At 56.0% G+C, this 22,149-nt stretch overlaps 1 protein-coding gene across 2 annotated transcripts in view; it reads left to right on the plus strand.

Moving 5' to 3' along the window:
• The first annotated feature begins 1,403 nt into the window (after positions 1–1,403).
• Positions 1,404–22,149, plus strand: part of KDM5B (lysine demethylase 5B) — a 75,297-nt gene continuing 54,551 nt past the window's right edge. For both annotated transcript variants that reach the window (XM_064173961.1, XM_064173962.1), the window contains exons 1-4: positions 1,404–2,371; positions 14,845–14,922; positions 16,543–16,665; positions 17,444–17,614. In XM_064173961.1, coding sequence (XP_064030031.1) covers positions 2,234–2,371; positions 14,845–14,922; positions 16,543–16,665; positions 17,444–17,614 — 510 coding nt within the window. In that variant the 5' untranslated portion in view covers positions 1,404–2,233. The remainder of the gene's footprint in view (positions 2,372–14,844; positions 14,923–16,542; positions 16,666–17,443; positions 17,615–22,149) is intronic.

The following is a 22,149-nucleotide window of genomic DNA, read 5'->3' on the forward strand; positions in this document are numbered from 1 at the left end:
GATCATCCAGTCCAACCAGCAGCCCAACACCACCATGGCTACTAAACCCTGTCCTCAAGTGCCATGCCCACAGCTTTCTTCAACACTTGCCAGGCATGGGGACTCCACCACCTCCTTGGGCAGCCTCTGCCAATCCCTGACCACTCCTCCAGCACAATTTCACCCCGGCACAATTTCAGGACATTTCCTCTCCTATCACCTGGTAAGAGGGAGCAGAGCCCAACCCCCACCTGGCTCCAGCCTCCCCTCAGGGAGCTGTAGAGAGCAGTGAGGTCTGCCCTCAGCCTCCACACTGCACACCCCCTCCGGCTGCCTCAGCTGCTCCTCCCCAGCTCTGTTGCTCTTCTCTGCCAGGCTCCAGACCCAGGACTCAAGGTGCATCCTCACCAGTGCCCAGCACAGGGGCATGGGCACTTCCCTGCTGCTGCCCGCACCGATGCTGATCCAGGCCGGGCTGCTGGTGCCTTTCTTGCCCACCTGGGCACTGCTGGCTCCTGTTCAGCTGCTGTCACCCAGCACCCCCAGGTCCTTCTCCACAGGGCATTTTCCAGCCACAGTGCCTCAAGCCTGGAGCCTTCCTGGGGTTGTTGTGACCCAGCACTTGGCTTTGTTAACTCCCATCCCATTGCCCCCTGCCCGCGGATCCAGCCCGGCCAGGTCCCTCTGCAGAGCCTTGCTGCCTCCAGCAGACCAACACTGCCACCCGACTCGGTGTGCCCCGCGCTAAGCGGAGCCTTGCTCCGGGCCGCGGACGGAACCTTGGCGCGGGCAGCGCAGCGTTACTGAAGCGCAAAGCCTCGCTCCCCGCAGCAGCTCCCCGGGGTAACGAAAGCCGCTCGGTGACTGCGGGCCGGGGCCGCCGGTCCCCGTTAAATGGCGGCCGGGGCGCTGCGGGGGGGGGGGGGGGGCGGGGCGCCCGGCCACGCACGTGCGCTACGTGCCGCGCCTGCTGCTGCCCCGCGGGGGAGGGGCTGCCGCGCCGGGCCCCCCCCCAGCCCCGTTACCGGGGCAGGATGAGCCTCACCGTGCCGGCCGCGGGGTGAGGAGGAGCCCCGCGAACCGCCCGTGCCGGGGGAGAGGCTCCTGACCGCGCTCCCTCAGCAGCGGGGCACAAATCCGTTATCCCCGTTGACGGCCGGGGGGCCTCCTCGTGCTCCCCGGGGCGGCGCAGGGCCTCCGCCGTCCTCCCGAGGCGGCAGGACAATGGGCCCGGGGGTCCCCCCCCACCGCGGGCCGCGGAACAAAGGGGCCGGGCCGGGGCCGGGCCCAGACAATGCGGCCGCGCGGCGCCCGCGGCCCCGCCCCGCCGGTGACGCAGCCGCGGCCCAGCCAATGGCGCCCAGCGAAGAGGCTCTTTAAAAAAAGAAGCGCCGGCCGGCGGTTGCTGTCAGCTGTGGCGGATTCCTCCGCGCATGTAAACAGAGCCGCGGAGGGGCCGCAGCTCCATGTGCCGCTCGCCGACGAGGGGCGGCTTAAGGGCCCCGAGCTGTGCCGCATCCGCCCGGGCCCGTCCGTGCAGAACTGAGCGGTCCCCGGAGCGGGGGTAGCTGTGCTGGGGAGCAGTGTTGCCTAGAGGGGAGGGCACAGAGTCTGTGAGTGTAGCGTCGAGGGTCCTCTCGAATCAGCGGTGCTGTGGGGAGCGGCCACGAAAGGGGCCGGGCGAGCCTGAGGTCCGGGGCGAGGGGCCACGCACAAAGGCGGCCGTGTGCTGGGCCGAGAAAGGGGAGCTGAGGGCTGGGGCCTGGCCAGGAAGCAGCGCTCCGGGAGGGCGCTTGGGTAGCCATAACGAGTAGTGCTCTCCAGGCCGTGTTCAGCGCCGAGCCCGGGCAACGGCCTGAGGGCGGCGCGGGGGCCGAGGCGGTACTGACCGGACCCGGCCTCAGCCCTCGGTAGGGGTAACTGCCAGAGACTCTTCCGCCCTGCCCACCTCCCTAACAGCTGCCCGGCAGGTGGGAAAGCATTGCCCGTGGGCCGCCCCGGTGGCACCAGGCCCTTCCCGGGGGTCCAGCCCCGACGCCCCCTCACAAAGGCGCGTGACTGGGCGGGGCGGCCGCGCCCCCTCCCCCCGCCCAGGCCGGGGCGGACTCTTTTTCTCTCGCTGTCGAGCTCCTTGCCCCCCCCGCCCCCCTCCCGGCGGAGGCGCACGTCCCGTTCAGAGGCGCTCGGCGGCCCAGCGGCTGTTGGATTGTTCAGAGAGCGGCAGAGCGGCGGCGAGCGGCCCCTGGCCCGGGCCATGGCCGAGTTCCTGCCCCCGCCCGAGTGCCCTGTCTTCGAGCCCAGCTGGGAGGAGTTCGCCGACCCCTTCGCCTTCATCCACAAGATCCGGCCCATCGCCGAGCAGACCGGCATCTGCAAGGTGCGGCCGCCGCCGGTGAGTGCCCGCATGGCGCCGCCGGGGAACGGCCTTTGTGTGCCGGCCCGGCCCGGCCCGCACCGCCGACCACCCGCCCCTTCCCCCGCCCCCACTCAGGCCGGAGGCCGCTCCGCTGCCCTCGGGCGCGCAGGTGACCCCCGGGCAGGTGGGGCCGGCCGGGGAGGGCTGGCGGGGCCGCCCCCTCCGCCTCTCTGAAGTTTCAGCGGCCCCCGGCCGGGGGTGCGAGTCTGGGGGGCAGTCGCCCTGCTGTCCTCTCCGCTTCCCTCCCGTAAAGTCGCTCCTAAGTGCCGGAGTTGCCCGGCAGGAAAGTCGCCGGAGTGGCCGGGGGTGCGGTGGGGGAGCGGCTGGCCCGGCCGCTCCGCGCTCCCCAGTTGCCGGGCCCGGCCTCCCTCTTGCCCCCGTTGCTTGGCCCCCAAAAGTTCCAAGTTGGCCTGACCCCCGTGCCTGGAGCGGCGGCGGGGGGCGAGCGGTCCCCGTGCCGAGCCCCGGAGGAGGCAGCTGCCTGGGTGTTGCCCTCCATGTTGGCATTGTGGTAGTGGAGGGCTGCGGGGACCTCTCCTCGGCCGCCCCTGGCCCCCCGGCGGCCTTCCTCGGCCCTGCCCGCGGTCTGGCCCGGGTTCCACACAGGTAACTGTTCCTTCAAGTTGAACAACAGCAAACTCCGCAGCTCTGAGTTTGGCTGGTGGCTTTGCGAGTCGAATCCTAGACAGACATGGCCACCATTTTAGAATGCAACACACAGTGGGAAGAGTAATAAGCCTTCATCTTCATCATCATCATCGCGACCTACGGTGCAGTAAGCTCAAAACTGGGCTGTGAATTTGGATTTCCTTTTGTTGGTCGACTCAATTTCCTGAGGAATGGCTGTGGAGACCTTAGAGCCTTAGTTTGTGCAGTCCGAATTGTTAGTTCATTTAAAGGGACAACCAACGGCGCTGGTGGGGAGAAGAGGCTCTTGGGGTGAAAATCTCAAGAGCGAGCTTGTGGCATCCACCTTTATTGTGAGCGAATTGGTGCTTCAGTGAGCGGAGGGTGGTGCGAGCCTGGGGTGGTGCGGCTGGTAGTTGGCTTCAGGTAGTTAACCTGACGGCAACAGCTAGAACGCTCAGCAGCCACTGAGAGCCTGAAATCCCATCCGGCAGGAGCTGACACTGACGAAACACTTCTGCAGCCTGAAGTTTTGTGAGAGACACTTTGAGTTCAAAGAAATACCCTTCAGAAACGCACACTCCTCAGCTCTGGGGTTTGGTTGTTGCTGGGACTCCTGTCGGTGAGCATCCTTTGCCTCCCGAGTGGAAAGAGAAGCGCCTGGACTGTGTTTCTGAGGCAGGAATGCTCGTGGCAGAGGCGGTAACGCGGATCGCGGCGGAGAGCAAGAGCTCTGGAGGAAGAGTCCCGGTTGGCAGTGCTGTGGAGGCTTTTCGCACAAGGACGCTCCTGAACGTGTGTCTGGGTGGCAAGTGGCAGTGCCCCTTCTCTGCCAGAGCAAAGGGGGTGAGATGGTTCTCATTACACAGCCACCAGTGAACTTATGTAACGTTTCTGAGTAGAGGAATCTGCCTTCTGCATCTCCGCAGCTGAGAGCAGAACTCAACTTTGGGCAAGGGGTTTTTAATTAGGTTTTTTTTTTTCTTCTCTTGTGATTTTATTCTTCTTAAATCTCAGCTCTGATTCTTGGCCGTGTGTGTTTTAAAAAAACCAAACCAAAACCGAACAAGCAGCAAACCCCCCAAACGCTTTAATAAAGGCTTCATGCGAGCTGTGTTATCTGTTAGAGACCTGAAGAGCTCTCCCAAGGAACGAGTCCCTCTGCCCGGCTGCCTTCGCAGCGTGCCCTCGGCCTCTCTGAAGAGCCAATACCTGCCTGTGAGATGCTTCCCTGGATGGATTTAGAAGTGGGATGAAAATAGTTCGAGCTGCTGAGGACTGAACACCTCACAGTTGCGCGCAGCTTAGCTGCCGTGGCTCTTCTCTCCCGTCGCTAATGCCTCTGCTGCTGGCTCGGAGCATAGAGGGAGCTCTTCCAGACCCACCAGAAGCAGCCTTCCAGTTGACGTAGCTGCTGGGAGCCGCAGTGAGCCTTCCCTGATTGTTCTGCTCGCCGTGCTCCAGGGGCTGGTGGTGCCCTCAGCTGCAAGCTGCAGCAGCCCTTTCAGAGCACTCTGCGTGTTCCATCGAGGGCATTGTTTAGGGACAGTGAGGTCTGCCTGCGCACCTGGGCCGGGGACGTGCTGGTGAGCAGGCAGGCAGCGCTGCCAGCGGCTGTGCCCGGCCAGCGGCTGTGCCCGGCCAGCGGCTGTGCCCGGCCAGCGGCTGTGCCCGGCCAGCGGCTGTGCCCGGCCAGCGGCTGTGCCCGGCAGGGAGTGACAGATTTGGGTGCTGGGCTCGCGTTATTTCAGCTTGAACTCTGCCGAGTGCTGGTCAGCAGATGGGTTTGTGCTTTTGTGTCAGAGCCGTGGTATGAAATACTGTAGTGTCAGGCTGCTGGAGCCCAAGGGGAGCTTCACAGTTGGCTCTTGAAGAAGTCCTTACTCCTGAGCTAGCTTTGGTGGTTCAGCTGTAGACCGCCAAGCAATGAGCTCCCCTCACTGAAGGACCAAGCTCATCCTTTCCTCTGGCATCATTTTGCTAACATTAGCTGGCCACCAGGTGAGCTTGGAGAAAGCCACATCTGTGATGGCTTTTCTTCTGTGGCAGGTTTTAAGGGCAGTGAACTGTTCTGTGAGGGGCTATGAAGGCATCTGGGTGGAAGGTGTGGTGGGTTCTGGATGCTTGTTGCGTGGCTATGGGGTGAAAGAAGGTCCAAGGATGTAACAGGAGGTGCAGTCTCTGCATGGCAGCTTCCAGTTGGGCACTCACAAGAAGCTTTCTTCCTTTTCATTCCAGTTCAGTTTGTTGCAGGCAGCAACACTGGCTTGGTTTGCTCTTGTTTGGATGGTTCTGGGATTCTGCAGTGGCTGTCTTGTGGAGGGTGCAACAATGCCCCTATTCACTGGCACTGCTTGGTGTGGACAGCCAAGCAAAGGCATTCTGCCAGCAGCTCCAGCAGAAGCAGACAGTCCCACTGGCAGCAGAGTGTGCAGATGAGGTACAGGGCTTGACCTGTGGCTTCTTGTAGTTGAGATGCTGTGTAAACTGAGGTGGTTTGACTCTGTGCTGCTGAGCTGAAGATGGGGAGACAGGCACAGGAAAGCAGATTGGTGTGCAGCAGGTTTGCAGCCCATCAGGGGCTGCTGCTGGAATCTGCTTCTAGGAACTGCAAATAGCCTTTGCCAGGCTTTCCTTATTAAAAACTTGGTGTCAAGTGGTGGGCTGATAATCCTGGAGGAGATTAAATTATTGAGGGCATTTAGAGGAGTCAGCACTGTTGTCAAGTGATAGTTGAAGTAGGCAATTAATAGCAATTAATGAAAGCAAACAGTCCAACAAAGAACGAAAGGTAAAAGGCCGAGCAGGTGATGCTGCTCTTGGGAATGAGCTCCTCCTCCCAGTTCATTGTGTAGTTGCTCTGCTGCCATGAGGAACCAGCCAGTGACCATTCCTCAAGCACTGCCTGCCCTGTGAATCTGCTTCCAGCTCTGCACGGTTGTACAGGGGCCTGGACACATTGTGATTTCCTGGAACAGACCAAATTCCAGTGCTTTACAGTGCTGTGGATGTGGAGATGTGCTACTGAGGCCTTCCTACCCCTGCCCTGGTGAAACTCAGCCCAGAAAGCTGCAAGCTTGAAGGAATTGCCACTGGGGTTCTCTGCATTACTGACTGCCATTTTCCAGTACATCCTGGAGTAATGGGAAACTTTCAAGAGGACAGGAGGAATTCACTTCCTTAAGGGTGGAAATTCTTTATGGGTGCAAGAGCTGCTGACCACTTCTCAGTGCAGGGTAGAAGAGCTCCTGGTACAGCCCTGAGCAGGAGCTCCAATGTAGCTGTATGAGAAGTGGCATTGCCAGGCTGGGGTTGCTGTGCAGTGAGGCTGGGTTAAGGCAGTTGTGTTGTGGTGGTCTGAGATCTAGGAGTGTGCTTCAGCGTCCTAATTATGGTAATTGTTATTGTGCAGAACTGGTAGCATGCTGGAGGAACTGCAAATCATCTCAGCTATCCATGGGAGCTAACGAGGAAGGCTACGACTCCGATGGTCTGTCAGGAATCTGATTTTCATTAGGGGTCCAGAGGAACAAAGAAATGGTTCCACGGAGCTGGCAGGTTCCAGGGGCAGCTCATTGTCAGAGGGATCCTGCTTGCCTAACAAACAGTGGATGTTATGAAACAGTAATCACTTAAGTAGGACTCCATCTGAGGTTCTGCACTGAAGAACAAAGAAGCATAGATCAGTCTTAGAGGAGGGAGGCTTGCAGGAACAGAACTGTGGATCCTCAGGGGGATCTGTGTAAGGGCAGAGGAGATGCTTTGGCTGAACTGCTGAAGGCAACTTAAGAGGACCTGGGTGAGAAACAGGATTTCACTCTGAGGGAACAGGAGAGCAGCAAAAGCTGCATTCAGAAAGCTGCACCAGCTCCAGAATGTTAAGAAGATTGTCAAGTAGAGAGGGCAGGGAGAAGGATCAAGAAAGTTCTGCGCAGGAAAGGGCAGAATTTGAAAAACCCAACCTGGGCAAAGCGTGAGAGGGGAAGCCCCAAGGTGCAGGGCTGGCTCCTGAGAATGGAGCTGCTGCTCCAGGGATGAGCTCTCAGGAGCATCCTTGATCCAGGCAGTCTCTGGTCCAGCTGCTTGCTTGTTTTCTTGTCATCTTTATGCAGGCAATGTAAACCCAAAGCAACCCAAAGCCTCTTCCCTAAACTCAGGACCAAACCCAGGACCCTTTGGGAGCCACTCTGCTGCAGGCTGCGGCGATCTCCCATGCTGGAGCTGTGAGACATTCCAGGGCTAAAGCAGGAATTCATGCAGAGGGTTTCTGTACTTTGAGCTGAGCAGGAAGCTGACCATGGTGATCCTCTGCTTTGGGAATGCACAGAGGCTCAGTCAGTTGATGCTCTCAAAAAGAGAGCAGGGAAAACTCCACCACAGTCTGATAGAGCCTCATGGGCAGCAAACCATAGGTGCTGTGTGTGTGTTGGGCTTGAGGAGCAGTGCTGGAGCAAAGGGACCCCAGGGCATGGAAGGGATCAGCTGCTGGGGAAAACACCCAGAGGACAGGAGTTCAGCCTGGAGAAGAGAAGGCTCTGGAGGGACCTAATAATGACCCTGTGGTATCTGAAGGGGCCACAGGAAGGATGGAGAGAGGCTGTCTGCAAAGGCCGGCAGGGACAGGCCGAGGGCAGTGGCTGCACACTAGAGCAGAGCAGATTGAGACTGGATGTGAGGAACAAGTTCTGCAGCAGGAGGCTGCTGGAACACTGCAGCAGGTTGCCCAGGGAGGTGGTTGATGTCCCATGCCTGGAGATGTTCATGGTGAGGCTGGACAGGGCTGTGGGCAACCTGCTGTAGTGGAGGATGTCCCTGTGGAGTGCAGGGGGTTGGGCTGGATCAGCTTTGGAGCTCCCCTCCAGCCCAGAGCACTCTGTGAGTGGGTTTGCCCACTTCTGGCCCTTTGGGATCAAGAATGGGCAGGTCTGGGGAAAAGGTGCTTGAGTGCTGAGCTCCCTGTTCATGTGCTACGGAATTCTGTGGAGAGAAGCAGTCACTGCCCAGAGCTGCTCAGGACATTCTCACTGCAGGCAGAGGATTGGCAGTGCTCGATGCGTGCGCCGCGGGGTGGTGCTGGGTGAATTCAGAGTGGGTTAATTATTGATCTCTGATCTGTAGTTATCAGAATTATAGCAGAAGCAGTATTCTTTACTAACAGAGAGCTCTGCTGTGGTCACCAGCAGGATGATTTCTGCACTTGAGAAACTCTGGAACTTTGGAGGGTGCTTAGAGAGCAGGGAGAACTTTGTCTCCTTGACTTGATCTCTCCCAGTGAGGGGTTTTCAACTCTTGCTCTCTAAAGCTCATTGAAGGTTTTAGATGAAACAAATTACTCTGGAACTGTCTATATGGGGCCATGGTAGGTGCAGATTTGGGGAGGTTTGGGAGTTTGTATTTCAGCTTGAGAGAAACAGTTTCAGACTAAGCACAAATCTGCCCCAGCGTTGAAACTAGAGCTGCCCATCTGTGGAGCTCACTGATGCCCGCAGATCCATGGGGCCCACATGACGGTGCCTGGGGCTGCTGGTGGTGGGAGCAGTGCTGCACACATGTGTGGGAGACCATGGTGAGCGTTTTTAAAAGCTGTGGAGAGCTTCCAGTATCTCAGGATGTGTCCAGGGAAATTGCTGGGAGGAGATGCCTTGCAAGAGGCAGTGAACCTGAGTGGCTGCGTGCAGGGCTGGGGGCAGCTGCTGCGTGGGGAGCCCCTGGGCAGAGCGGAGCTCTGGTCAGCTGAGGCTCCATGTCTGCTGCTCTGGAGCCAGTGGCATTGGCTGTAGCTGCTCTGCTTCTGTTCTGGGCTGGCTCTTATGTTCAGATCTTTGCTTAGTCTGAGTTATGCTGGACTGAAATCCAGGTTTGAAAGCTGCTGGATGCAGATTTAGAGAAGGTACAGACTGTCTGCAAAGAGCTCCAGAAACATTCTGTGCTGTGCCACTCCACTCCCTCTGGGAATGTTGTGCAGGAGCAGACCAAAGGTCCATCCCCAGTGGCTGTAGATGGGAGAACCTCTCGTGGCCTTCTGCTCTTGGACACTGACAGCCAAGTCTGGCCCCGGGCTCTGCTCCAAGGTCTAGGTCAGTGCCTCTGAAGCGAGCTGGGGATCTTAGATTCACTGCCAGTGCCCTGACCCCATGCCCCATGCATCTCCAGCTGTGTCTGCAGTGCTGCTGGGACCCTACTCATTCTTGCCTGATGCTGCCAGAGCCTCCATATCTGCTCCTCGCTTGCAGTGGCCTCCCTGGAGACCAGACTGGTGTCTCCTGCATGTCTCTAGTCTACCCATGCCATGTTGGGGGGCAAACACTACCTATAGATTTCCTCCTCTGCCTTTGTGTCCCAAGGAGCTGTAACTCTTGAGAATCATCCCCAGTTTACCTGAGCTTTTCTCTCCCTACAAGCTGGAGCTGGCACAGGAACACTGGGACCTAAGGAGATGATTCCCATCACAAGCTTCTCTTTGGCTGAGGTTCCTGGAAGGATTTGTGGTTGTATTTGTTGTCTCTGCAATACATAGTGGAGCTCAGTTTTGTCTCAGATGAGGAATGCTCCTCCAGGCTTGTGTTAGTGAGGAGTTGGGCATGTGGGCTGCACCACTGCACCCAGGCAAGGAGCAGTGCAGTGTTTGGTGGCACAAAGGGCCAGGCAAGGACTGTGTCAGCACAAACTAGGTTAGCTGGTGATTGGAGTCCCAACTAATGTTAGCTTCCTAACAGGGTCAGAAGGGGATTAGTTCCTGTGCAGGAGGAAGCTTTGGGGCCATAAATGGCAGCTCTCCCCAGTTCTGCATGGATTCTGCCATCAGTTTCTTCTGAGCCTGTGTTTAACAGAGTCATAAAACCATGAGAGCGAAAGGGACCTCCTGAGTCACCGAGCCTGCCTCCCTCTTGGAGGCAGCAATCATGAAACACCTTTGCAAAGGCAGGACGATGGATCTGGGAACAAAGAATGTAGGTCAGGCTGGCAGGGTGGGCATCCTGGGAAGCAGTGAATTGCTAGAGTTAAGTGAATGAGTTTGTGTTTGTCTGGCAGGGAGTGCTGAGCTCTTCTTTGGGACCTTACTATGCGGCGCTGTCTGGCAGAAGAATGGCAGCGACGTCTCTTTGTGTGGCTGGCACTGGAGAGACTGCAGCTGAAATGCTGCTTCCAGTTTCAAAAGATGTTGGGGGGGAAAGGAGAGACTTCAGAGAAGGGGGAAGAAAAGGCCTGAGGAAAATCTTTATTTGCAGGGCTGAGAAGCTGCTTCTGTAAAGAGAGGCAGAAAGATATTTGGTTATTGAAAAGTGTCTTGAAACGTCGCTTCCAGGAAGCCTTCCTGAGGAGCTTCTTGGGCAGCAAACAAATGAGGAGTTTGGTTAAAGATGAGATGGGGATGGGGGAAAAGGGAAAGTGGAAGCTAACGAACCTGTAGAGCAGCTTCCCAGTGACACTGCCCATTTCTTGTTGGCTTCAGTTCGGGAGGGTGTGGGGTGGTTAAATTTTAATCAGAGGGTGAGGTTGATTGAGGTGCAAGGTTTAGCAGCTGATGAAGCTGGAACACATCTGGATGGAGGGATAGGGAAGTAGTGCAGGGATTGTTCTCCTGGGCATTTGTACTTTGCATTACATCTTGAGATCTGAAGGTGCTTTTTAAAAGTGTGGCTTCTGCTCTGTGAAGTCTGCAGAGCAGTTGGGTGCTGATGTCAGCCTGGTGTCTGGGTTAGTTGAGCTGAGTCTGGCTCACAAACCTGCAATCCTCTATGGACAATAGAAGACAGCAAAATCATTGCAGGGGAAGAGTCTGGGTGGTGTAAAACCTCCCCTGGTCTTTAGGAAACTCAGGTTTTCTTGGGGTTTGATATCTTTAATTGTACAATGTTCTCTGTCTGCTTGCTGAGAGCAAGTAGAAAGTCTTATACACCTCTAAACCCATTCCTGTTCACAGGATCACAGCTCACAGGTGTCAGGGGTTGGAAGGGACCCAAAGAGCTCATCGAGCCCAACGCCCCTGCCAGGGCAGGACCATCCAGTCTAGCACAGGTCACCCAGGAACACATCCAGACAGGCCTGGAAAGGCTCCACAGAAGGAGACTCCACAGCCTCTCTGGGCAGCCTGAGCCAGGGCTCTGGGACCCTTCCAGGCAAGAAGTTGACTCTTATGCTGAGTTGCTTTTGAGGACCTTGCAGGTGCCCAGAGGCTGGAAATGGGGAGGCTCACAGAGTTCCCATGCCCAAAGCGAGGGGAGCTGGCCCTGCAGAGCTGTTTTGTGGCTGCTCCTGGCCGCCCCTGGTGCTCTTCTCCACCTCAGAGCTCCTGGTGCGGGTCAGCAGCTCGGCAGCACCAAGCTCCCTCTTGCGGTGCCGCTGCCTCGCCCAGCTGCGGGCAGAGCTCTCCCAACGCCTCCTAACCTCCTGGTGGTGAAGGAACATCGCCGATGCCGGTGCTGTGCCGAGTTAGCAGCGCACGGAGCGCAGAGGGCTTGGCAGGGCTGTTCAGCAGCCGCGGAGCTGGCCGCACCTGGAGCGTGCACCGAGAAATGGGACTCAAAGTTGAGATGCTCCAGGAGCAGTTGAGATGCTCCAGGAGCAGTTGAGATGCTCCAGGAGCTGTTGAGATGCTCCAGGAGCTGTTGGTGCCTTTCGAGGCAGTGTGGGCTGCTTGCTCCACCTGCTGCAGCTGCTCCGGGTGGTGAATGGTTGTTTGCCTGTGCCTGTGCCTGCGACCACTGCCGCAGGAGGCAGCAGGTGACAAATGGGATGTGCAGTTGAGGCTTTCTGTAGTCAGAAAGGGGTTTGTAATAATCTTAGGTGCTGCATGGTGCAGTGCACAGCCTGTGCTTAGCTCAGCCTTGCCTGCCCACAAGTGGCCAAAGCCAGAGTAAATCCAGCGTTGCCTCCTGCTAAAACACTGCCCTGTCTCAGCAGAAGTTGTTTCAGTGACTTGCTCCTAGCTAAGAGTTAGTCACTTTGAAGGCTGTTTCTGGTCGATGGAGCCACCTGCCTGGCAGACTGAAAGTCCTGTGCTGAGTAATGAGGTTGCCAAAGCTTCTCTTGGTAAAGCAGCTGAAGTGCCATCCAAGCGCTCAGTCGGTGGTGGTAACCTTTAACCCTGCAGGGTGCAGAAGATGCCTCTTGTGGAAGCCTGTGTGGGCTGGAGCCCTGTCACTAAGCACTGCTTTGCTGGAGCCACTGTCCCTGGCCAGCAAGCAGAGTTGCCCCAAAGGTGCAGCAGGCAGCACTCAGCTGGTGCTGCTGGAGTATCCTGTGGGACATGGTGCTGCCAGTGAGTGATTTCTGTAAGAGGGCACAGAGCAACTTCTTCATTTGCTTTCATAACAGGAGGGGACAAGCTTCTGGCCTCTGGAGACAGGCTGCTTTCTAGCCAGGGGTGCTCCTGCCTCTTTCCTTGATGCTGAGTTGGGAGCTGCAGGCACAGGCAGGAATTCTGTTCCTCCTGTTGTGCCCATAGAAGGATGCAGGCTCTCCTCAGGGCTTCTCCCAGGGCAGCAGACTGTGCCCAGGGAGACTCTCCTGTCCTCCCCTCCTCCCCTCCTCCATCTTTACTGACAGTAAAGCTCTTCTGCCATGCACAGCCCTGAGCACATTGTCAGGCTTGGGAACAGTGTTGTGGCCTGTGTGAGCTGAAGTCTTGCTCCTGTCGAGCTTGTTCCTTGTCCTCTGCAGATGCTTGCTGCAGGGTGCTGGCTGAGGGCAGTGCTTGGCCTCAGGGGCTCACTCCTTAGCTAAGCAGCTCAGGCCTCTTCCCTTTCATTTACTCTCTCAGCCTATGCAAAGCACTTTGGATCTTACAGTTCTCCCTTCAGCAGGGACCCCAGCATGGCCCAGAGGTGCTGTGTGCCATCACCACAGGGTGTCCTCTCCTGGATGGGTGCCTGCACTGAGCAAGCTCCAGGCTTTGACAGCTGCTGAAGCCAGTTGGTTCAGTTAGGAGCTGGACTGGTCCTGTTGAAGTCTGCTCCTTCAAATCTTGCCCTGCATATTCCCACTTAGATCTCTCAGCTTGGGGCCATGAACGTTCATTGCCTATCAGAGCTTTACAATAGAATGGCAAACGTTTTCTGTGCCAGACTTGCTACTTTGACTGCATCTGGTGCTGTGGCACAGAGCATCCTGCCCATGCCACTTGGACACCAGTCACAGTCCTGTGGTTAAACCCAGAAGTGATGGAGCAGCACTGGTTGGGGATGGACCTGCTGCCTTATCTTTTGTCATCTTGGTCTCTCTGCTGTCATCTAACTTGCAGTTCAAATTCTAGTTTCAACCTTGCCAAGTTCTGATCACTGAAATGCTTGAAGGACCAGAACCACAATCACAGAATGTTAAGGGTTGGAGGTGACCTCCAAAGCTCATCCAGTCCAACCCCTGCCAGAGCAGGAGCACCCAGAGCAGATCACATAGGAGCACATCCAGGTGGGTTTTGAATATCTCCAGAGAGGGAGACTCTACAGCCCCCCTGGGCAGCCTGTGTCAGGCTTTGGCACCCTCACAGGGAAAACAAATTCCTGGTTTCCATGACACTTCTTATGCCTCAGCTTCCACCATTGCCCTTGTCCTGTCACTGGGCATCACCCAGCAGAGCCTGGCACTCCTCTGGGTGCCACCCTGCACGTCTTTAGCAGCCACAAGGGGGGAGCCCTCAGGCTCCTCTGCTCCCAGCCCCAGCTCCCTCAGTCTCTTGTACAGGAGATGTTGCACTGCCTGCAGCATCTCTGTGGCTCGTTGTGAGCTGCTGTGTGCTTGCTGGAATGCACAGACTGAGGTCCCTCTGCGCTCCTCAGCTTTGCCATGCTCTCAGTCACTCCTGCCTCTCTCCAGTTGTGCTCTGGGTTGCTCTAGTGCCAAGATGGGAATGGAGCTGGGTGTTTGCACAGGCAGGATTTGTGGAGCAGTTATCTCTGGGCTGGTTCTGACACCGGTTTCCATGTGGTGTGTGTCTGTTACAATAACAAATGCTCTGCTTCTGGTGCTGGTCTTCCTTCAGCTGCCTCAGGCCACAGGCACCAAGCAAATGTTGTTTTTCCTAGCAGAAAGCTCCTGTCTTACTCCACTATCAGCAGCTCTCGTGTGTGTTATCTCCCTTCTGTAATTAGTGATAAGGAGATAGCTTTCTGTGCAATAAATGACTGTCAAGTTGAAATCAAATCTAATTTGGTTTAGTGATGCTGTGCACTGCCAAAGCAGCTGCTTGGGCTGGATGTCAGAGATGCAAAAGATACAACTCCTTGTAGCTGTGTTTATAAAAGCTCTCTCACTTGCAGGTATTCTGGCAAAGCACTAAGAAGAATGGTTTGGGGTTGGTCATGTTCCAGATGTGGCTGGATGCTTGCAGACCAGGAAGCAAGGAGTTGTTCTCTCTGCTGCTGGTGCAGCTGCTGTTTGGTGACTGTTGTGAGGCTGGGGCTAGAGGCCTGTGCAGACCTTCAGCTGCCCAGCACGGGCAGGGAGAAGATGCCCTGACCCAGTGTGCAAGTGGAGGCTCAGCCCTGGGGACAGGTCCTGCTCCCCAGTGCCATTTCTTTTCAGGTGTCATTATCTACTTTAAAGGCTCAGTGACATTTTTGAAGGGGTAGGCAGTGAAGCTCACTCAGCAGACCTCATTCTTCCTGCTTCTGGGCTTGTTCACCAGGGAGCAGTGTGGGAGCAGAGCAGACCTCAGCGCGGCTGGAGCAGCAGTGGGGTGCGCTGGCTGCCGGGCTGGGGTGCAGCCAGCCTGCTGGGCAGGGTGTGGAAGCTGTGGGCACCTCTTCCAAGCTTTCCACTGGCAAGCAGAGAGGACCCTTCCATTTTCCTAGTCTTTTGATGAAGCTCTTTTCTCTTTCCAGGACTGGCAGCCTCCATTTGCTTGCGACGTTGATAAGCTTCACTTTACACCGAGGATCCAGAGGCTCAATGAACTAGAGGTAAACTGTGGAGCTGAGCATCCCTGCTGCTCCAGCATGTGTGCATGGCTGTTTTGAGAGGTGATGTTTTCCACTGCATTGGCCATGAGCTGCCTTGGACTTGAGCTGAGAGTGCTCAGGACCTCCAAACATTGGGTTTTAATTAGCACAGAAATTCGTCTGTTTCAGAGCCCAGTTAAAAACACACCCAGCATAAAAAGTAAAGTTAATGCTCGTTAAAGGAGGATAATTCAGGCCTTCTCCACAGAGAGGTGCTTAGAAGTGGTTAAACTCAACTTCTCAAGTGCCAGAGTTTTGTGCCTGCATCTTGCACGTGTGCAGCATCTTTTAAAAGTAGAAGGGCTGAGACATTTCCAGAGTGCCACAAAAATAACAGCCTCTGGGAAGGAACAATTGCAAAATCAGGGTTCAGTTGCTGCAAATCTGCTGTTCAGCAGCACTTTCACTGCCTTCATGAATTTGGAGTGGAGGAAGGGAGTGGTGAGGAGCCCTGCTTAGAGAATCACAGAACCTTAGGGGCTGGAAGGGACCTCTGGAGATCATCCAGCCCAAGCCCCTGCCAGGGCAGGGCACACAGGGCAGGGCACACAGGAACACAGCCAGGAGGGTTTGAAAGGCTCCAAAGCAGGAGACTCCACAGCCTCTCTGGGCAGCCTGCTCCAGGCTCCAGCACCCTCACACTCACAAAGGTTCCCCTCCTCTTCCCCTGCCACCTCCTCTGCTCCAGCTTGCCCCCAGTGCCCCTCGTGCTGCCCTTGGCCACCCCTGGGCAGAGCCTGCCTGCGTCCTGCCCACACTGCCCTGCCCAGCTTGAGCACAGCACTGAGGGCAGCCCTCAGGCTGCTCTGCTGCCAGCTGCCAGCCCCAGCTGCCTCAGCCTGGCCCCACAGGAGATGCTCACTGCCTGCAGCAGCCTGGGGGCTCTGGGCTGGGCTCTCTCCAGCACTTCCCTGAGCTCTTTCTTGGCCTGAGTGGCCCAGAACTGGACACAAGATCCCAGATGTGGCCTCAGCAGGGCAGAGCAGAGGGGCAGGAGAACCTCTCTCAACCTATTAACCTTAGCTCACTGCTAGCATGAATGGGAGTGATGAGGACTCTTTGCCTGCCTCAGTTTACTCCTGATGCTACTAATGGTCTGTGAAGTTCCAGGGTGTCTAAAAGATAGGACAAGTGGAATTGTTTTAAGCTCAAGGACAGTAGGTTTAGACTGGGTCTTAGGCAGAAGCCCTTCAGTAGGAGGGTGGTGAGACTCTGGAACAGGCTGCCCGGGGAGGCTCTGGATGCCTCCTGTCTGGAGGTGTTCAAAGCCAGGTTGGATGAGGCTTTGAGTTGTGTCTCTGCCCAGGGCAGGGGGGTTCCAGTAGATGCTTTCTGAGGTCCCTTCCAACCTGAGGCATTCTGTGATCCTGTGAAAAGTTCAGAGGACTCAAAGGGCAGTGCTGGCATCTGCTGGGAATGCTGTGATGGGATTTTGTGTCTGACAAGAAGGGGAATCGCAGAGTTACACTTGGCAGGCAGGCAGCTGAGCCTGCAGTGTGGTAAACACTGGGATGCAACAGCTCCATCTGCATTCAGTCTGCAGCTCATTTTTTGCTTGCTTTGTGTTTTGGTTTTTTTCAGGCCCAGACTCGTGTAAAGCTGAATTTTCTGGACCAGATTGCCAAGTTTTGGGAGCTCCAGGGATGCACACTGAAAATTCCACATGTGGAGAGGAAGATCTTGGATTTATTTCAGCTTAACAGAGTAAGCTACAAGGGGAGAAACGTGTCCTAAGGAGATGTTGTGTTACTTGGGTTGCTGTGCTGGGATCCCAGTTGTTCAGAGGAGATCTGGGGGTACACGGCTGATGTGACAGACCAGTCACAGGTGCAGGAAGCTTCCTCTGGCCTAGGAGATCAAATTAATTTCTACCTCTGTAAGACTGGAGACAAACTGGTCAGGAGTAAACTTTAGGCTTAACTGGAGAAAGCTTCTGAACAGTGACAGCAGTGGGGGGAACATTTTTCCACTAGAAAAACAGGAGAAGAAATCCAGAGGCTTTCGGGTGAAGCTTGTTAAACTTCCAGAAGTGTTTGTGTATCCTGGGGATGTGCTCTCTGTTTTCTTTAGGTCTGGGGTAGTTTCTATGTGGTTGCTTTTGAGCCTTTTTCACAGTGCTGGTGCCAGTGAGAACTGATTGTGCTGGGCTAGGAAGTGGTGCTGGAATACAAAGTGGAGCCATGACAAATTGCAGCCAGCCCAGCTCTCAAAACTAGGCTGAATTACTGTTTGGTCATCTAATACAGCTGCTGAGTTGGATGTAAAGCAATTCAACAGGTTTACATTTCCCATCCTGTTAGATATTCCAGTTACAGCTTCTGAACAGCCTCTGTGGTGTCTGTGCTTCGTTTGCTTGCCTCAGCCTCTGCTTTTCTGGTTGCCAGCAGCAGCTGTGCTGGTGCCTTGCCCTTTGGGCAGTGCTTTCCTTGCCTGCTGATTGGTTTAGTATTAAACATCTAACCAGTTTATTTTCACTTTTCAGCTAGTTGCAGAAGAAGGAGGATTTGATGTGGTTTGCAAGGAGAGAAAATGGACCAAAATAGCCACCAGGATGGGCTTTGCCCCGGGCAAAGCTGTGGGCTCGCACATCCGTGCACACTACGAGCGCATCCTCTACCCTTACAACTTGTTCCAGTCTGGAGCAAGCCTCTTGGTAAGCTGTGCTGGAGCTGCCTGGAGCCCAGGTGAATTCAGCAGCCTGACTGCTGTGGCTTTCTTGCCCTGATGGGGTCTTTGCACAGACTGCACTGGGCACTGGGGCATGCAGGTGCCAGGGTGCAGCCTGTGCTGCGATGTGAGCGATTCAGAAGGGCCACAGCAAACCTGTAATCAGCAGCAGGGTTTGTACAATTAACTCCTCAAGGTAAGCTGGGGTTGGACTGGATGAGCTGTGGAGGTCCCTTCCAACCCAAACCATTCTAGGACTCTAACCTCTTACTGACTCCTTTCGGTGCCACCTCCCTGTGTTTTCTCTCTGCAGCTCACAGAAGCCTCCTGCTAATGGTCTCCAGACTTCTGCCACAGCTTCTGCGCTGCTCTGCTGACCTCAGAGGTCCCTGCAGCCCCCCCCGACAGAGCAGGTGTGCTGTGGCTCTGCAGCACTTGCACACCTTGGCTAGGGGCTGCAGCACAGCAGGGCAGTTCTGTGGCAGTAACTCTCTTGCTTTCACCAAGGGTGTCCACACTCAGGAGTGCTCCACGGATGCTGCAGGTTGACACTGTGCCCTGTGGCTCTTTTCAAGCTTACATCTCCATCCTTCCTGCTAGGAGCTGGCCATTAAACAAACTGCAGGGCTGGTTCAGAGTGGAAGCAGCATCACCTCTGCTCAAGAAGAGAAGAAGGCTTCTCTTTTAGAGCAGCACTCATTTGTCTGCAAACCCAGAGGCTGCACTTGCCAACACCCAGATTTATTTCTCTGCAGTACTCTTGCCATGATCTTTCAAAGAGAGGAGCCTTGACCTTTTTTAAGCAATAAATGCCCTAATCCTGTTACAGACCTGTCTCTGGGCACAGAAACCAGCTGCAGCCTTTCACAGAGACTTACAAACATGAGGGAGAGTTTTTGCCTCTGCCAAGCCAAGGTTGGAGTGGAAGAGTTTGTGGTTAGCTCCATGGTCATGTGGGGAACAGCCTCAGTCTGCAGACTCCTCAGGAAGACAAACTGGCTTGTGCAGGCTGGAGGGGTTTGCAGGTGGAGATCCACACAAACTGTGGACATGGGGGAAATAGTTTGGAGCTGAGGCAGAGCAGGGTTAGGCTGGAGCTGAGGAGGAAGTTCTGCAGTACAAGGGTGGGGAGAGCCTGGCACAGGCTGCCCAGGGAGGCTGTGGCTGCCTCCTGCCTGGTGTTCAAGGCCAGGCTGGGTGAGGCATTGAGCATCCAAACCTAGTTGAGAGGTGTCCCTGCCCGTGGCAGGGCGTTGGAGTAGATGATCTCTGAGGTCCCTTCCCACCTGAGCCATTCTGTGGTTCTGTGACTAAAACTGAGTATAAAAATCTTCCTGCTGTGGGAACTGCTGCAGCAAACCCACTTGGCCTTGCCTCTGGCACATCCATGCTGAGCTATGGAAGCAACACCACTTCCTAAAGGCATTTCATGGAGAACTTTGGATTCTTTTGGGTCTGAAAAATGGGAATTCTCTCTTGGGTTTAGTTTTTTTGGGGGCTGTCTGTTTGGAAGCTGCTGTGTTTGGTGACACCTGCTGTGCTTTCCTCCCTTTGAGGTGCAGTTAAGGTGGTTGGCTTGGCCATGCAGGTGTCACACAGCTGATGTCCTCCTGGGTGCTCTTCTCAGGACTGAAGTCTTTGAGAAGAGAAAACCCTCTCAGGGGAGCTCCTGCTTCTGAAGTGGCACTCCCCAAGCCCTCTCTTGCCACTTGTTCCAAGCCAAAGTGCTCAGTGGTTGCACTTCTGGGGGATGTGTCTAGGTATGTCTAACAATGTTTTTTGACTCCTGTGTCCTGAAGCTGTCAAACCTTCCCCTCCCACGAGTGGCAGAGGAGGACCCCAGGGGCCGAGAGGACGCCCAGGAACACCTTGGCTTTGGCTCACTTTTTTATGCCAAGGTTTGACTCCTTGGGCTTTTTTCTCCCTGCCAGGGTTGTCTTCCAACTGAGTTTGCTTTACAGTCCCTTTTTTGAGGGAGCATTTCAGCTGAGCTTGCCTTTGGCTTTCCTCCCTGTGTGCTGGGGAAGTGCTGCTTTCCCAGATGCTCCTTGTGTAGGTGTCCCTTCTATTGTGTGTCTGTCGGGAGCTTCCCTGCGCGGTTGGAGCTGCCGAAGCTGAGCTGTCACTCACAGATGTCTTGGCTCCTTCTTGTGACATTTCCACAAGCCTCTGAGAGAAGCTCCTGCTGCAGGCAGGGTGCTGGTGTGGGTGACCATGTGCTGCCTTTCACTGACTGCTGCTGGCACTTGGGTAGTTTTGATGGACACTGCTGCAGCACTCAGCGAATGTGCAGCCGATGGCAGCCTGGCTTGGGTCGGAACCAGGGTGGGCAGCAGGGCAGGAGGTGCCCATCCCCCTCTGCTCAGCACTGGGCAGGCCACCCCTCGAGTGCTGTGCTCAGCTCTGGACCCCTCACTGCAGGAAGGACACTGAGGGGCTGCAGCCTGCCCAGAGCAGGGCAGTGAGGCTGGAGAAAGGGCCTGGAGCAGCTGGGGGTGAGGAGGGGCTGAGGGAGCTGGGGGTGTACAGGTGGAGCAGAGGAGGCTGAGGGCAGAGCTCATTGCTCTCTGCAGCTGCCTGCAGGGAGGTTGCAGCGAGCAGGGGGCAGCCTCTGCTGCTTGGGGACAAGGGACAGGAGCAGAGGGAATGGTTCCAAGCTGCTCCAGGGGAGGCTCAGGCTGGAGCTCACTGGAAGGGCTCTCAAACCTTGGCACAGGCTGCCCAGGGGTCAGTGCCCATCTCTGGGGGTGTTCCATCAGCTGTGGGCCTGGTGCTTAGGGACGTGGTTGAGTGCTGAGCCTGCAGTGCTGGGTGGAGGATTAGACTGGATGAGCTTGGAGGCCTTTCCCAAGCAGAGCTATTCTGTGATCCTGTGACTCCCCTTCCTCAAAAGCCATTTGGTTTCTGCTGATGACTGCCCCAGAGCTTAAATCCATCTCTGTGTATAGCATTAATTGCTTCTTTGTGGCTTCAGTCTGTGTCAGGCTGGCTGCAGGAGTCCCTGCTGGGAATAATCCTCTGTACACACAGCTGTGAGACTGCCCAGAGGTGAGCAGCTGGCACGGGTGGGCAAAGTCCTCCTCAGTCAAGCAGCAGCAGTTCCTTCAGTCACAGCAGCTCTCCACGGGGATGTCTTTATTTGACTCTTACTTTGGAACACAGAACTGCACAGATCCTGGAGCACTGCAGCACACTCCTGGTGTTCTCCCTGCTGCCTCCAGTGTGTTCTTAGCCATAGCAACCATCAGTGTGGCCCTGCAGGGTCTGGCTGTGTGCTCAGAGGGGTAAGTGCCCCCTGCATGAACTGAGCTGTCCTGAACCCTCTGTCATGTATCCTCTGCCCATCTGCTTTGCCCAGGTGTTGGTGTGGTTTGAGGGCAGCTGCAGTTTGGGGGAGCCAGGCGTGGTCCTGGGGTGGTCTGTTGCTCAGTGCACATTCCTAGGTCAGGATCTCTGGGCCTGATCTCTTCCAAACTAAGGCTTTGGCGTCCTGAGTGTGCACATCTCTGCTGGAGGTGTTTGTGTGAGTTCTCTGGGACCCTTTGCTGTTACTGGAGGAAAACAAACACCTCTGGAGTCTGGTGGCTCTCCCCCTGTGCTGGGCACATCGCAGGGGCAGACCACTTGTGTCCTTGCTCAGGGAGCTGGGGGAGTCCCCATGGCTGGAGGTGCTCCAGGAAGCTGTGACCATGGCACCTGTGGCCATGGTTTGGTGGCTGTGGTGGGGTTGGGCTCCTGGACTGGATGACCTCAGAGGGCTTCTCCAGCTGCAACAGTTCTGTGTTGTAAGCAGAGTCACAGAATGGTTTAGGTTGAAAGGGACCTCAAAGCTCACCCAGTGCCACCCCCCTGCCATGGGCAGGGACACCGCCCACCAGCACAGGTCGCTCAAGGCCTCATCCAGCCTGGCCTTGAGCACCTCCAGGGAGGGGGCAGCCACAGCCTCCCTGGGCAGCCTGTGCCAGCCCAGGGAAGCTGACTGATTATGCTGTGTGTGAGTTCCTGCCCATGAACATCTCAGCCTGCAGGACTCTTGCATCCCTATTTATTTTTTCCCCATCTTTTGGCACCCTGGAGCCTTGTGAATGTTCCTGCTGTGTCCTCTGCCTGCCAGGGGAGCTGCTCCTTCAGCTGATGTGCTTTTAACTTGCTCTCTGCCACCATTCTGGGTGAGGTGCAGCCCTCCTCTCAGACCATAATGAGCTCATGGTCACAGGAGGTCACAGTCTGTAGGATGAGCTTATGGGAAATGATGGACAGAAGCTTAACCTTACCAAAAAGGCTCTGCTGGCTGGGAGAGGAGAGGCCTGCAGAGATGGCAGTGAGTGCCCCTGGTTAGGGAGGTAGGCTTCAACCAGGCAGTCCAGGAGTAAAGAAGGTTCAGAGCAATTCCAACCCTTCAGGCAGACTTCTGCTGCTCCTAGGTGGAGGTGAAGATGTTGATCAACAACTATTTGGTACCACTGCTTAGCTTTGAGTTCCTGAGGCCCTGGGAAGTGTTCCTGTGCAGCTGGTGCTGAG

This window comes from Pogoniulus pusillus, chromosome 39 (assembly GCF_015220805.1).
Source record: "Pogoniulus pusillus isolate bPogPus1 chromosome 39, bPogPus1.pri, whole genome shotgun sequence".
Lineage (NCBI taxonomy): Eukaryota > Metazoa > Chordata > Aves > Piciformes > Lybiidae > Pogoniulus > Pogoniulus pusillus.